This window comes from Heterodontus francisci, chromosome 2 (genome assembly GCF_036365525.1).
Source record: "Heterodontus francisci isolate sHetFra1 chromosome 2, sHetFra1.hap1, whole genome shotgun sequence".
NCBI classification, from domain to species: Eukaryota; Metazoa; Chordata; class Chondrichthyes; order Heterodontiformes; family Heterodontidae; genus Heterodontus; species Heterodontus francisci.
The window spans coordinates 145,176,668-145,193,513 of NC_090372.1; the positions used below are offsets into that span (position 1 = coordinate 145,176,668).

General features: G+C 41.3%; 1 protein-coding gene across 2 annotated transcripts in view; it reads right to left on the reverse strand.

Annotated features, from left to right (window-relative positions):
* Positions 1 to 16,846, reverse strand: part of LOC137347289 (E3 ubiquitin-protein ligase HECW1-like) — a 630,030-nt gene that overhangs the window by 299,579 nt on the left and 313,605 nt on the right. For both annotated transcript variants that reach the window (XM_068011682.1, XM_068011674.1), the window contains exon 6: positions 16,172 to 16,341. In XM_068011682.1, coding sequence (XP_067867783.1) covers positions 16,172 to 16,341 — 170 coding nt within the window. The remainder of the gene's footprint in view (positions 1 to 16,171; positions 16,342 to 16,846) is intronic.

Below are 16,846 nucleotides of genomic sequence, written 5' to 3' on the forward strand. Positions count from 1 at the left end.
GTTACAAGGTTAGATTGGAGAAGCTGGGGTTGTTCTCCTCAAAACAAAGGAGATTGCAGGGAGATTTGTACAAGATTAGATAGGCAAAGAAAAAATGTTCCCACTGGCTGATGGCACAAGGACTAGGGGATGCAGATTTAAGGCTTTGGGCAAGAGATGCAGAGGGGATGTGAGGAAGAACTGTTTTACGCAGTGAGTGGTAATGACCTGAAACTCACTGCCCATGAGAGTGGTGGAAGCCGAGACAATCAATGATTTCAAAAGGAAATTGGATGGAAGCTTGAAGGAAATCAACTTGCAGGGCTATGGATTTGAGTGGGGGAATGGGACTGACTGGATTGCTCTATGGCGAGCTAGCATGAACCTGATGGGATGAATGGCCTCCTTCTGTGCCATTCTATGACATCTTTAATAGCAAAACTCTCTTTTTTGCTGTCAGATTTGACTTTGCAAATAATTAAAAATGATGTGAAAGTGGCCCAGTTTTTTACACATGTTGACATGGATTGAAAAGATTCATAAGATTCCAGCTGGAATATAAGACAGACTGAATGAAGGGAAACCATCTTGCTAGATATTGTGCTATTATTCCATATCCTGTTGAGCAATGGTGGGGGAGGGAGTGTTTGAGCCAAAAGTACCAGTTTATTGGGGAGGACAGTTTCATGCTGTTGAAAATTTGGATTGTTTATTTTCAGAACACTTTTCAAATTGCCAGTTGGTTTAATATGAGATTACAAAATAATTAATTGTATGATAAAGCAATTATAGAATTGTATCCCAGAACACTCAGTGTTGGTAACTGACACCCACTCTGTCTTTGGAGATATTGCTGGTGTTTAAACCCATTCTCCAATTTCTGCTTTTTAATCATTAATATCACAAATCAATTCCTGTTTTACACAGCACCATTTTATTTCCAACCCATAATACTTACACAATATGATTTTGCTTCAAAACAGTACAGACACAATCAGGTTATATTTATGACATAAAGATGTGTACAATGTGATTCAGTATTGGATATTAGCTTATTATTCCAGCACAGCTCCAACTTATTCCACTTCCCCGACATTAAATAGATCAGCCCGAATTTTGCGGTCAGTGGCGAACAAGCATGGCTAGTCGTTCATCACACTTATGCTTGCCCTAAGACTCTTTATGGGCTTTTGTCTCCTGGAATGTGATGCGATTAGAAATCCAAAACAGTGCAGTACCCTCTACAGGGGATCTGGGACCTGTGTGATCAGGGCAAGTAACTGTATATCTCCTTATGCAGAGTAAAGTATCCTTACTGAAGTACGCATAGTCTGAACCAGCAAGCATAATATAAAATTGTGTAAAAAAAGTGAAATTAAGAGAGGGAAAGAAGGAATTAAGAGAGAGATAGATAAAAGAAACAGAAAGAAAAAGGAAAAAAAATACATTTTTTATTTTTTTCAAATCTCCAACAATGTTTCGAATTTTAAGGAAACACTTGTGAAAGTTACTTCAAGCCCTTTATGTTTCAATGGTGAGTCTCCTGGCAGTGAGATACTGTTATAGCAAAGCTTCTGGAGGAGTAGGGCAACTCAGACAGCAACTTCCTGATTGAGGATACATGTAACATCCCAGTATTAGCTGTAAGTCAGGAAATGGAAGGGAGGGAGGAACTCAAGAAAATTACAATCACCAGGGAAGTGATAGTGAACAAATTGTTGGTGCTGCAGGCTGACACGTCCCCGGGTCCTGATGGACTTCATCCAAGGATGCTAAAAGAAGTGGCGACTGAGATAGTTGATGTGTTCGTTTTAATTTTCTAAAATTTCCTAGATGCGGGGAAGGTTCCATCAGATTGGAAAATAGCGAATGTAACTCCTTTATTCAAAAAGGGAGGGAGGCAGAAAGCAGGACTACAGGCCAGTTAGCTTAACATCGGTCTTAGGGAAAATGTTAGAAGCTATTATTAAAGACGGAATAGCAGGACATTTAGAAAAATTCAAGGTAATCAGGCAGAGTCAACGTGGTTTTGTGAAAGGGAAATCATGTTTAACCAATTTATTGGAGTTCTTTGAGGAAGTTACATGTGCTGTGGATAAAGGGGAACTGGTGGATGTAATTGTACTTAGCTTTCCAGAAGGCATTTGAGAAGGTGCCATTTCAAAGGTTATTGCAGAAACTAAAAGCTCATGGTGTAGGGGGTGACATTTGGCATGGATAGAAGATTAGCTGGCTAACAGGAAACAGAGAGTAAGCATAAATCGGTCATTTTCTGGTTGGCAAGATGTAATGAGTGATGTGCCACAGGGATCTGTGCTGGGGCCTCAACTTTTTACAATTTATATAAATAACTTAGATGAAGGGACCGAAGGTATGGTTACTAAATTTGCTGATGACACAAAGATAGATAGGAAAGTTGTGAAGAGGACATAAGGGGGCTACAAAGGGATATAGATAGGTTAAATGAGTGGGCAAAGACCTGGCAAATGGAGTATAATGTGGGAAAGTGTAAAATTGCCCACTTTGGCAGGAAGAATTAAAAAGAAGCATATTATCTAAATGGTGAGAGATTGCAGAGCTCTGAGATACAGGGGGATCTGGGTGTCCTAATGCATGAATCGCAAAAGGTTAGTGTGCAGGTACAGCACATAATTAGGAAAGCTAATAGAATGTTATCATTTATTGCGTGAGGAATTGATTACAAAAGTAGGGAGGTTGTGCTTCAGCTATGCAGGGTATTAGTGAGACCACAACTGGAGTACTGTGTTCAATACTGGTCCTATTTAAGGAAGGATGTAAATGCGTTGGGAAGCAGTTCAGAGAAGGTTTACTAGACTAATACCTGGAATGGGTGGGCTGTCTTACCAGGAAAGATTGGACAGGCTAGGCTTGTATCTGCTGGAATTTAGAAGAGTAAGAGGCGACTTGATTGAAACATATATGATCCTGAAGGGTCTTGCAGGGTGGATGTGGAAAGGACATTTCCCCTTGTGGGAGACTCTAGTACTAGGGGTCATTGTTTCAAAATAAGGGGTCGCCCATTTAAGACAGAGATGAAGAGAAATTTTTTCCCTGAGGGTCGTGAGTCTTTTGAATTCTCTTCCTCAAAAGGCAATGGAAGCAGACTCTTTGAATATTTTTAAGGCAGAGGTAGACAGATTCTTGTTAAGCAAGGAGGTGGAAGGTTATCGTGGGTAGGTGGAAATGTGGAGTAATCAGTTCAGCCATGAACCTTTTGAATGGTGGAGCAGATTTGAAGGGTCGAGTGGCCTACTCCTGCTCCAAACTCGTATGTTCATAATTCCACATTTAGTTGCGCGTGTACTGTTGCCAGAAGTTGCTGTCGTCTTTACTCTTTAATAATGGTGAGCGTTGTTAGCCTTACCATTATTTTTACCTCAAAATCCATGTAGATAATGTACTATAAATGCAAGTTGAGGATCTCTAAATATCTGCAAGTACAAACGTATTCAAAGCCTAATATTTCAATGGGTAAATAGTTCACAGTTTATAACAAATATAATTCTCAGTTGACTGTTATAACAACATTATGGTATTGTGCAGTGCCAGTATTTAAGGACTTTAGCTTTCAATAACTATTGTAATACACTTTAGATTGTAGTTAGTATTAATGTTTGTTGTTGGGAATTAATTATCGACTTGAGAGACAGGAATGGAAGACACTGTTTAATACCCCTGTTGGACTAGGCGGCCATTGTAACATTAGGCCCGGATGATGACTGAGGGAAGCTTTCATTTACACTGCTCCAGTACCAATCAGAATGGGACAGAGGAGCACACTGTACATTTTGGAGCCGGCTTGACAAAAGTCTTGATGCAACAATGGCACTGACATTATGGCAGAGAGATTCTGTGGAGGTGTTTCTGTTCATCTACTTGAACTTCAGTGGAAGAACCATGGAAACCCCTCTTCCTCCCTCCCCCCACCAAAATGATGTAAATATTGTTTATATCATTTGTATATTATTCCTATGGCTCCTCCATCGAGGTTAAGATGCGCGAGTGGGAGCACCTTACCGGAAATTCAACCACTGTGTGTTAATTGATTGAGGATAACCATTGAGATTAATTTAAACATTGTGGTAGCCTTAGTTGCATTCCTGGGGATATGTAAACTAAGTAGTTTGAATGATACTAAGATGTATGGGTGAAAGTATTTACATTGTATTCTTAGTGGCAATGATACCTGACACATGTGCACACACACAAACCTTTCATTTTCCTCTAGACTGAAAACATTTTTGGATGGAAACTGTAACAATCAAAGGTAGCAGGACACGTTGATAAGGCTGTTAAAAAGGAGGTATAGAGTACAAAAGCAAAGAAGGTATTCTAAATCTTTCTAAATCATTGATCAGGCCTCAGCTTGAATACTGTGTCCAGTTCTGGGCACCACACTATTGGAAGAATATCAAGGCTTTGGAAATGGTTCAAAGAAGATTTACTAGAATGGTTTAAGAGTTGAAAGACTTCAGTTACATGGCGAGACTAGAGAAAGTGGGGTTGTTCACCTTACAGCAGAGAAGGTGAAGGGGAGATTTAATAGTATTCAAAATTATGAAGTGTTTTGATAGAGTGGATAGGGAGAAATTGTTTCCTGTGGCAGGGGAGTTGCTAATGAGAGGACACAGATTAAAGGTAATTGGCAAAAAAAAAAGCAGGAGATGAGGACTTTTTTTTTTACACAATAAGTTTTGATGATTTGGAATGCATTGCCTGAAAGGGTGATGCAAGCAGATTCTACAATAACTTGCAAAAGGGAATTGGATATATACGGGAAAAGGAAAATCTTCAGCATTATGGCGCAAGCAAGTGAGTGAGACTAATTGGTTAATGTTTTCAAAAAGCTGATACAGACATGATGGACCAAAATGCCTCCTTCTATGCTGTAAGATTCTAAGGCATTAACCTTAACAACCCCATGATGAGCTAGAGAGGTACGGTGAGGGACCAGGGTCAGGGCTGGTGGGGGGGTTAAAAATTTTAAAACAGATGACTCATCCCCAACTGGCTGCATACATGCCAGTTGTCGTTTTTATGGTGGCAGGTAGGTTTCATATCATGGAAGCATAAAATGCTACAGCACAGAAGGAGACCATTTGATCCATTTTCCTTGTGCCAGCTCTTTGATAGAGCTATCCAATTAGTCCCACTCCTTTGCTCTTTCCCTATATCCATGCACTTTTCCCCCTTTACATATTTATCCAATTCCCTTTTGAAAGTTACTACTGAATCTGCTTCCACCCTTTCAGGTAGTACTTTGCAGATCACAACAGCTTGTTGTATAAGAATTGGTTTCTTCATGTCGCCTCTATTTGTTTTACCAATATCTTAAATTTGTGTCCTCTGATTATCGACCCTTCTACCACTGGAAACATTTTCTCCTTATTTACTCTACCAAAACTGTTCATGATTTTGTACATCTTTATCAAATCTCCTCTTAACCTTCTCTGGTCTGAGGAGAACAATCCCAGCTTCTACAGTCTTTTCATAAAATTGAAGTCCCTCACCCTTGGTACCATTCTGGTAAATCTGTCTTGCAGGCTCTGTAAAGCCTTGACATCCTTCTTAAAGTGTGGTGCCAAGAATTGAATACAATACCTCAGCTGAGGCCTAACCAATGATTTAGCATAACTAACTCCTTTTTTTTTATTCATTCATGGGCGTCGCTGGCTAAGCCAGCATTTATTGCCCATCCCTAATTGCCCTTGAGAAGGTGGTAGTGAGCCACCTTCTTGAACTGTTGCAGTCCATGTGAAGTAGTGTGCTGTTAGGAAGGAAGTTCTGGGATTTTGACCCAGCAACAGTGAAGGAACGGTGATATAGTTCCAAGTCAGGATGGTGTGTGACTTGGGGGGAAACACTGCTGCCACTGTGCGTCAGTGGTGGACGGGGTGAATGTTTGTGGATGGTGTGCCAATCAAGTGGGCTCCTTTGTCCTGGATGGTATCGAGCTTCTTGAGTGTTGTTGGAGCTGCACCCATCCAGGCAAGTGGAGAGTATTCCATCACACTCTTAACTTGTGCCTTGTCGATGGCGCCTTTGGGGAGTCAGGAGGTGAGTTACTCGCCACAGGATTCCTAGCCTCTGACCTGCTCTTATAACCACGGTATTTATATGGCTACTCCAGTTCAGTTTTGGTCAATAGTAGCCCCTAGGATGTTGGTAGTGGGGGATTCAACGATGGTAATGCCATTGAATGTCAAGGGGAGATAGTTAGATTGTTGGAGATGGTCATTGCCTGGCACTTGTGTGGCACGAATGTTACTTGCCACTTATCAGCCCAAGCCTGGATATTGTCCAGGTCTTGCTGCATTTCTATACGGACTGCTTCAGTAGCTGAGGAGTTGCGAATGGTGCTGAACATTGTGCAATCATCAGCAAACATCCCCACTTCTGATCTTATGATTGAAGGTCATTGATGAAGCAGCTGAAGATGGTTTTGCCTAGTACACTACCCTGAGGAACTCCTGCAGTGATGCCCTGGAGCTGAGATGTTTGACCTCCAACAACCACAACCATCTTCCTTTGCCCTAGGTATGACTCCAACCAGCAGAGAGTTCTCCCCCTGATTCCCATTGACTTCAGTTTTGCTAGGGCTCCTTGGTGCCATACTCGGTCAAATACTGCCTTGATTGTCAAGGGCAGTCACTCTCACCTCACCTCTTGAGATCAGCTGTTTTGTCCATGTTTGAACCAAAGCTGTAATGAGGTCAGGAGCTGAATGGCCCTGGCGGAACCCAAACCGAGCGTCACTGAGCAGGTTATTGCTAAGCAAGTGCTGCTTGATAGCACTGTTGATGACACCTTCTATCACTTTACTGATGATTCAGAGTAGGCTGATGGAACGGTAATTGGTTGGGTTGGACTTTTGCTGCTTTTTGTGGACAGGACATACCTGGGCAATTTGCCACATTGCTGGGTGGATACCAGTGTTGTAGCTGTACTGGAACAGCTTGGCTAGGGGCACGGCAAGTACAGGAGCACAGGTCTTCAGTACTATTGATGGAATGTTGTCAGGGCCCATAACTTTTGCAGTATGCAGTGCCTTCAGTCTTTTCTTGATATCAGGTAGAGTGAATCGAATTGGCTAAAGTCTGGCATCTGTGATGCTGGGGACTTCAGGAGGAGGCCGAGATCGATCATCAACTTGGCACTTCTGGCTGAAGATTGTTGCAAATGCTTCAGCCTTAACTTTCACACTGATGTGCTGGGCTCCCCCATCATTGAGGATGGGGATATTTGTGGAGCCACCTCCTCCAGTTTTGTACTCAATATTTCTATTACTGAAGCCAATGATCCAGTATACCCTCTAAACGTATCCTGCCACCTTCAAAGATTTGTGTATATCGGCCCCTGAGGTCTCTCAATTCCTGCACTCCCTTGAATATTGTATTATTTAATTTATATTACCTGTCCTCATTCTCCCTCCAAAAATGTATCACTTTACATTTCTATGTGCTAAATTTTATCTGCTATGTGCCTGCCCATTTTATCAGTCTGTTTATGTTACACACACACCCACAGTTCAGTGATACTGAGGTTCCTCAGGGTCAGTACCATGACCACTGCTTTTCTTGATCTATATTAATGGCCTAGACTTGGGTGTGCAGAGCACAATTTCAAAATGTGCAGATGACACACAGCTCAGAAGTATTATGAACTGTGTGGAGGATAGTGATAGACTTCAGGAGGACATAGACAGGCTGGTGGAATGGGCAGACACATGGCAGATGAAATTTAATGCAGAGAAGTGTGAAGTGATACATTTTGGTAGGAAGAACGAGGAAAGGCAATATAAAATAAAGGATACAAATCTAAAAGGAGTCGAGGAATAGAGGGGCCTAGGGGTGTATGTATTCAAATCATTGAAGGTGGCAGGGCGGGTATAGAAAGTAGGGGCATAGAGTAAAAGCACACTTGATAAGAAATAAAGAGATGGGCTCCTCAAACCATGCTGTCTTTAATGTCCAGCTTTGATCTCTTGTTTCTGCTGAGTTAGTTAATCGCTGGCAGGATCGGAGTAGAGACCTCAGTATCACTGAACTAAGGAGGGGGAGACATCAGGCATGGTTCATTTCCATTCAGGGACTCCAGCTTCCAAATGTGTGCTCATGGACAGTGGATGAGATCAGAATCAAGCTTGACTTGAGGACAGGATAACCTGTTGCTACTCATAGGGGTAAAATTGGTCTTGGGCAGAAATGTAAAGTGGGCAATGGCGAATTGACAATCCGTTTTACATCCCGCCGGATTGTGCCAAAATAAAATCAGGCAGCGTGTAAAATTTGGCTGCAGATTTGCTATTACCCATTTTGTGCTCCTGCCGAAGATCAATTTCACTGCTATCACCTCAGCTCACATCTGAGGAATGGTCAGGTGATGGTTAGAACCCATGGAATTTTATCAAAGCATGAATCACTACCTTTAGATGACAAGCAGGGAAATCAACAGAATAAAAACATGATTACAAAATCAAGGTTGGAGAAACTGACCAATAAATAAAACTCATTGGAACTCATGTACAAGGTTTGGCTATTTTTATCCAGTAAATAAAACAAATTATGGTTACTTATGACTCAAAAGCTCCTTGAAAGGATAATTTCTGAGCCAATTTTTCAGCTGTTTATAGTTTATTTTAATATGCTCAATTAACAAATATTTGCTGCTCACCAATTAAATTAGCAGTCTTCTTTCACAACAGTATCTTGCTCAATAAAAATTGAAGTGCCAGATATAATTAAACCCTTTGCATGATGCATGGGGTGCCTAGTTTATTAAATACTTTGTGTCGTTGCTGTCCCAGTTATTATACCTCATACAGTTGCTTATGTCCCTTGATGCATGCACTACTTAATACATCTATGCTCGGTGTATTGTAACAGAGGAGCTAAGTTATGTCTGTACAAATCACATTTCTAAAGCAGACAGACTACAAATGAATTTTTTATGTAACAGTAACTAGTGCTTTTCACCTTATAAAATGATTACACTTCATCATAATCTTTTAGATCCAATTTGGTCTAGCTCCCTCATTTTTGAATCTTTTAGGAATATCACTTGTTACAGATTAAAGAAACATTTGTGATGGTGAAACCTAATTAGTCTTCGAGAGAGCCAAACACACAAACACATAGTCACAGACCTTCTAACTTCATTCTGGATCAATAATACCTTTCTTTTTCTTTGCCCTCTGTATTTTTTTAGTTTTGATATTCATGAATGTTACACTGAATCATTGCTGGTCATAACTGATGATTATAAGAATCCATACTACGGGGGGGAAACCTCACCCATTGGCAGCGATGATTGGAAATTTGGGTGGGCATTGCTCACTAATGGTGAAAACTGGGGCAGCATTTTCCAGTGTTCCTAATATGCACTACCAAAAGGAAAGGTTCATTGTTAGAGGCACAGACCCATAAAATTACCCTGAGGACTTGAGGAACATTAACTCGACCAAAATTGACATGGCAGATCCTTAATTGGTTTTATGCTGTAATAACTGTGCCTGATTAATTTACTGGTAATAGACTACAATTTTCAAAATTATGTACATCAGATTAGTATTTTATTTATGAGCATTACTTTGTTGCATCAACATGCTTTTATTGATTTGTGACCTGCATGCAACACTAGCCACACTGCATTAATTTCCCATTCCTAGTTGTCCTTTGAAGGCAGTGTTGAGATGCATTATTGCTTCATACCAATTGTTTTTACAAATTAATGGATTTTAGACCATTTCAGATGGTATTAAGCACATGGAACGACTGTCATGTATATGTTCAGACAAGGTAGAGATGGCAGGTTCCCCTTCCCTGAAAGATATCAGCGAATCTAGCAAGTTGTTTTTCACATCTTGGGATCTGACTCATGTCCTCTAGGTTATTCATCTAGCACCATAACCACTGGACAACCATATTCTCACGAAGAGTTTGGCCTAAAATGGGATTGAGCTGGCCTGACGGGTAATTTAGTATAGCTATCCCATGTTTCATACTTCATGCTGTGGTAACCTTCCATTCTTTGCTCTTTGTTATGCTTATCAAGGGAAGGATGTTAGTGATGTGTAATAGAAGTCTTCCCATTTCAAGCACTCCTAAATCAGACATAGCATAGCAAAGCTCCTTGTATTCTACCCCAATAATGAGCCTCAGAAGAGTACTCCTTGTACAATAATGCAGTATATACAGAATGACCCTGAATTTTGTTGCAATAATGCCAAAATTCCAGAAGTCTCGAAATGGCAGGAATAGAAAATTGTCTCTGCCTTAAGTATCTGGTAACACGAATATCCTGTGGTAGCAATGGCAAGTGGAAGTTCTGTAAGATTTGATCAAGGGTAACAGATTACCACAAAGGTATTGAGGAGTCACAAGCGAGTTAAAGTAGATTATTGAGAAGTGACAGTTCAAATACAACACATAATTAGAATAGACATAGTAGACATACAACCCATGACAGATGATAAGGTATAGTGGTCCCGGATCGACCTGCAATAACAACCTCTTCTTTCTCGAACCCACATCTGCCTCTTTGGTTGTCTATCAAGCTGATCAAGGTCTTAAACTGAAGCTGGCATTGATCCATCCTGAGAAGCTTCCCGCCCTTCGTCCGTGTTTTTCCCTCCTCAATTGCCCAATCATATACTTTATTTTTAGGCGCAGTGGATACCTTATGCCAATCATTCATTCAATTACATATTGCCATTGTCATGCCCAATAAAGATACATCATATTACTAACTTTTAAAATATGAACTTTATTCAATGTGGAATCTTTGGAATTGACATTTCCTTTAAAAAAGTGGATAATGTGCTGCAAGATGGCTGCCGAAGGTGAGATGACCTGGCCTGTGTATTCAAATTGCTTCACTGTCTCGAAAGGACAAAAGGATATATTCCAGACTAAGGTTTGTCAACTACACCTATCCTGAAACCATCAAGAGACATTCCCAAATTGAATGGATTTCTTCTGAGACAAAGAGGTTGTGAAGTAGACATATTGGGCTCGATTTTGTGCTCCATTAGAAGGTGGGTTTTTTGGTAGGGGGGAGCCGGAGAATTGACGCAGAGTCATCCGCCATTGAACACAATGCCGTAATACCAGTTTCCGATTTTCTCGGAGGCAGCGAAGTTTCATGATCTGTTACATACTGTTTTGCATGAATTTATATTTAATTCGCTGCGATCCTACCAGGCATTCACAATGTTATGCATGATGTGCCGCACTCACATGCCTTAACTTTCCAGTCTTTGAAAAGCTGGCACTGAGGTGAGAATCATCGGTGCCTGCAAAGGTTAGGTAAGCTATCCGTTGTTATCTTGTGGAATTTTTTTCACAGCGGACATTTCTGCTGAGCTCAATCTGCAGATTGAAGAAAGGAGGGACCTCTACAAGTGGATACTATTGGGGGGGGGAAGGAGGGAAATCTACAATCCAACATCAGGAGACACAGTTAATGGCATCACCAATGACGCCCCTGCCACATTAGAATTAGAACATTACAGCGCAGTACAGGCCCTTCGGCCCTCGATGTTGCGCCGACCTGTGAAACCATCTGACCTACACTATTCCATTTTCATCCATGTGTCTATCCAATGTCCATTTAAATGCCCTTAAAGTTGGCGAATCTACTACTGCTGCAGGCAGGGCGTTCCACGCCCTTACTACTCTCTGAGTAAAGAAACTACCTCTCACATCTGTCCTATATCTATCACCCCTCAACTTGAAGCTATGTCCCCTCGTGTTTGCCATCACCATCCGAGGAAAAAGACGCTCACTATCCACCCTATCTAACCCTCTGATTGGGGGGAGATGACTGCCTTCATTATGCTAAATGGCCACCTGCTGCGTAATCACAGCAGCGCACACACTAACCTCACAGGCGGGACCATTGCCATTTTGCACACCCCCGCCACTCTCGTTGGTGGGATAATAAAATCCAGCCCATCATAACAGAATAGTATCAATTCAAACATTAATAGATAGCCATGGATTCCACATCCTGGTTCATTGTGTGTCACACCTAGGGAGAAGGCCATATGTCAACTAACAGAAATGCTAATTTGATGGATTTTGACCTTTAAAAGGTAACCCTCTGGAGAGAGAGGGAGAGTCACTGCAACATCATAGAAGGCAGTCCAGCCAGGGGCTGTGGAAAGATCCAGCCTAAACAAGAAGAAGTCCTGCTGCTAATTCTACACTTCAACTTGGTTCAGTAAAGAACTGAAAGTGACCGCCATCTCTAGTCTGAAATCTTAACCACCAGAAATCTACAATGCCTCAACAAGTTCAAGACTACAAGCACCCAGGCCTGCACCTTTAAAAGATACTGTCCTACTTAGAAGATTCAACAGGTTTACCATAAACCACAAACACCCACCACACCTTGAACTCTTACCCTCTACCTTCTATCTATCTTCTCTTTAGACTGCTTGTGAGTGTGAATGCATGCAAGAGTGATGTTGCAAACATTTCTGGGAATGAATATTTTTCAATACATAGTTAATCTTCTGTTTTAAACCTACAAAAAAACCTATCATTTGTCTGTTTATTTGACCCTAAAAAACACTCAGGGGCAAACTCATCATTTTAAATAAAATACGATTATGGTCAGTTGGGAGGTGAACAGTGGTAACCACCAAAACCCCTTACCACCTCTCCCCATAACACCATTCAATTGTTCAATTACCAGGAGACAGGTATCCAAGGTGGACCCTTCCTATTTCAGCCCCCAGCCCATGAAGTCATCCCATTGCTTATCTCTTGTAAGGCCATCTTGTTAATTTCACCCAGACAGTTGTTTAAATATAAAGATCATGAAGCCCCTTCTTATCAGGCTTAGCATTGACTACACAAAGGCCAGCTACCATGATGTGTCCTTAGTCACGTAACAGGCCCTGGGGAGAAATCTCATCCATCATGACTAGCATAGTTCTATGTCAGCTTGAAGTGAATTGCTGGGAAACTTTTAACGAGAGAGAGAGAGAGAGAGAGAGAGACTTACTGCTATAATTGTTAATTTCTTAAGATTTTAAGGTCATTAGACCACCATTTCTCACAGTTCTGCCTTCTGGAGGTTCATTGGCTCTGCCTCCTGAAATCCTAATGTAGTCATCAGGAAGACATTGGTATCCAGTAGAATGGAGCAGCAGCAGTGAGGCAGCGTGTGGTTTCCAAGCCAGGATCGTAACCTGGAACACTCCAGAAGATTGGAACTGGTACTTTTAAAATAAGCTCTCTGCTAAAATGAGCAGATTTCACAATCTCCACTTTGGTGTAGCCAGTTCCACTGGCTTCACCTGTACAAGGCATTTTGCACTCCCTGCAGCAGGTGCTCAGAATATGCCCAGACTGGTGCGAGCGATTCATTAATGACTAGAAAATACAGATTGATTAAGTGAAGTGGCAAAACTGTGGCAAATAGATGTCAATGTAAGCAAATGTAAGGTTGCCCACTTTGGACCTAAAAAGGATAGAACAGGTACTTTCTAAATGATGAAAAATTAGAAAAAGTGGAGAATCAAAGAGACTTGGGGGTCCAGGTACACAGCTCGTTAAAATGTCATGTACAGGTACAGAAAATAATCAAAAATGCTAATGGAATGCTGGCCTTTATATCTAAAGGACAAACATACAAGGGGTAGAGCCATGCTTCAGCTATACAAAGCCCTGGTTAGACCACACCTGAAGCACTGTGAGCAATTCTGGGCACCATACCTTAGGAAGGATATATTTGCCTTGGAGGGAGTGCAAATTAGATTTACCAGAATGATACCTGGACCCCAGGGTTAAGCTACTAGGCGACATTAAACAAACTACAGTTGTATTCCCTGGAATTTAGAAGGTTAAGGGGTGATCAATATTTTCAAGCTATTAAAAGCAACAGATAGAGTAAATTGAATATTTTTCTGCTGGTTGGGGAGTCTAGTATTAGGGGGAATAGTCTATAAATTAGAGACAGACTTTTCAGGAGTGAAATTAGGAAATATTTCTTCATGAAAAGGGTGGTGAAAGTTTGGAACTGTCTTCGACAAATGGCAATTGATGTTAGATCAATTGTTACTTTTAAAACTGAGATTGATTGATTTTAGTTACCCAAAGGTATGAAGGGATTATGGGGCAAAGGTGGGTCTCTGGAGTGAGGTCGCAGATCAACCATGATCTCACTGAATGGTGGAACAAGCTCACTGGGGTAAATGGCCTACTCCTGTTCCTGTGAGCACCTTCCTTTTTTATTTCAATGGCCTGATCCTGCTCCCTGACCACATAATCTCCAGTGACTTTAGGCTCTCTTTAAACTAGCGTATTGCGAGTCCCACTCTGCTGCATTTATGCATGTTTCTTTTTGACTTTAGAGTAGCTGATGGGCAGAGCTTGCTGGTCAGCTGGCCATTCCATCAGCTAAGTAGGTGCCTTGACTTAGAGGCTCAGGCCTCATTTACATTCACTGGGCAAGCTGCTTGTTGCCAAGCAGATGTTCCGACACAGCTCGCCAGATTCAGCAAAGGAGAACGGGCCAGAGTTCCCACTTGGTCACAAGGCAGAGAAATTGCAGGGTTCCAGGAAAGCAGTAACTCAGATTGTTTTTGTGAACCCCAGAGGCATATTCCTGTTTGTCTGAGGCGCACAAAGATAATTCAAGACATGGGCCTTTTCTCTTCCACACCACACCCCCCATCCCACCCCCCACCACCATGGAACTTTTTGAAGGCTACCTTGTGCAGGCTCTGACTAGTTCCAACTAAAATGGCAATTAGGGTTCTACTTACATCATAGGACTCCAATTTTCTGATTAAATGGGGCCTATCACCTGAAACAGTCACCCAGAAAGAGGCACCTTTTAAAATGGCATCGGCCGCATCAGAAGTGTTAATGGAATGGAAGCCGCTAATGCCTCATTAACACCAGGCAAAGACAGTGAGCATCAACCCAAGGCGGTTGAGCACAATTGCAGCTATTTGAGCTCTTTCTATTTTTTTTTACTTTCCTCTGCTGTTAAGTAAAACTCAACTTATGATGGCATAGATTTTGTGACAAGAATAATGGTGAGGCTAACAGCGTTCACCATAATTATGGAGTAAATTGGAAAGAAACCCTACTGGCGTCCACACATGCACCATTAAATGTGGAAAACCTGGAGGTGCTGTCAGAGATACTAAGCTCGTCCACAGACTCTGCTATAACAGTCTTTGCTGATAGATTTGCCAATGAAATTCATGTAATGGTGTGAAATTACAGTACTTACCCATTAGTTACCCACTAAGCATGGCAGAAAAAGTTAGTACTGATGCATTCAGGAGTAAGTGAATTGATAATGGCATGATCAGTCACAATTACTGTTAAACAAACTCTCTGGCATTGAAAATTTAATTTTACAAATGTGGAGTCTCAGTCCTTCAGAATTCAAATAGTGTTGGAGATTTTTTTTTAAATGGAAATAAATCTTTTTGGAGAGCCTGTTGTGCTGGAAGTGATCTCTAAATGGCACAAGTTGCCACTCAAAAGCTCGGCAAAAATTTGTGGCCAGCTATCAGTTGATGAAGGGTGAGTGCTGTTCCTTTTCTGATGACTGCAAAATCCGAGACAATATTATACTACTGATCACAAGTTCTCACATGCCTCTAAATCATATGCCAAGTTCATCTTGATTATCCTGTTACATATATTATACCAACTCCACCATCTTCAGTATGCTGACAGCATCATGATTGAAGGCTGTAATATAATCTTGGGGTTCCACTGATGTTCACATACTGCTGGAGCTTTGCTAGCTGTTTCTGACTGGTTTGCTCAATTGAATTACTTCCTTGTAAAACATCTATTCTCTCGCATTTATGCTGTCAGTAACAGTATTATCAAGAATGGAGAAAGCGAGACTTATCTCGTAATCACCAGATGATTGCACAAGGTAGTGCTGTTCACTGTTTCTACTGGTAAGAGCTAGGAATGTCTGATAGAATACTTGTGACAGTATGGTAACATTGCCCAGTCACGGCAGTCTCTTATCCTCTACAAATAATACCAAACTGGTCTCATCACATTTCTTCAAACAGTAATGAATCACCAACACTTCCAAGATCTTGGTTCCATTTACAGAGTGATTTGTATTGTTCTGAAGTGTCCCACCCACAGCCCCATACCTCCTGATACCTCCCTCTCCCTACCTCTCTCTGCCAGACAGGGTTGATGGTGTTAAAAGTAATCCCCGTGCGTTTCTCTTGCCCATGGTGTGGTAAAACTGGGAAGATGCTGTGTTTCCCTGGCTGGATGGAAATCTTAAGGTAAGGATCCGGATTAAAGAACATCCCTTTCTTCAGACCAACAGCTTGAAAACCTAACCAAGGCAAACAAAAAGATTTATGAGTATGTAAACTCATGATATCTGTCAAAGAAACATCAGAATTTTACATTAAAATCAATCAGTTTACATGCACAAAGTAGGATCACCAGCTGTAAATTTCCAAATATTTGATATCTAACAAATAATCAAGATGTTCACATCAAACAACATTTACAAATTAGTATCAATGGAGAACTGAATGTAGCATAGTTCAGAAAATATTTAGTACTGATGATCAATTTACCATTCATCCACATTGCAGATGCTTTTGAGTTTCAGCACAATAAAACAGGTCTTAAGGTCTTAGCTCGACTACACTTCTTCACACCCTGTCTCCTGTAAGGACTCCATTCCATTCTCCCATTTTCTCCGTCTCCAACGCATCTGCTCTGATGATGCTACCTTCCATGACAGCGCTTCTGATATGTCTACCTTTTTCCTCAACCAAGATTCCCCCCACTGTGGTTGACAGGGCACTCAACCGTGTCCGGCCCATTTC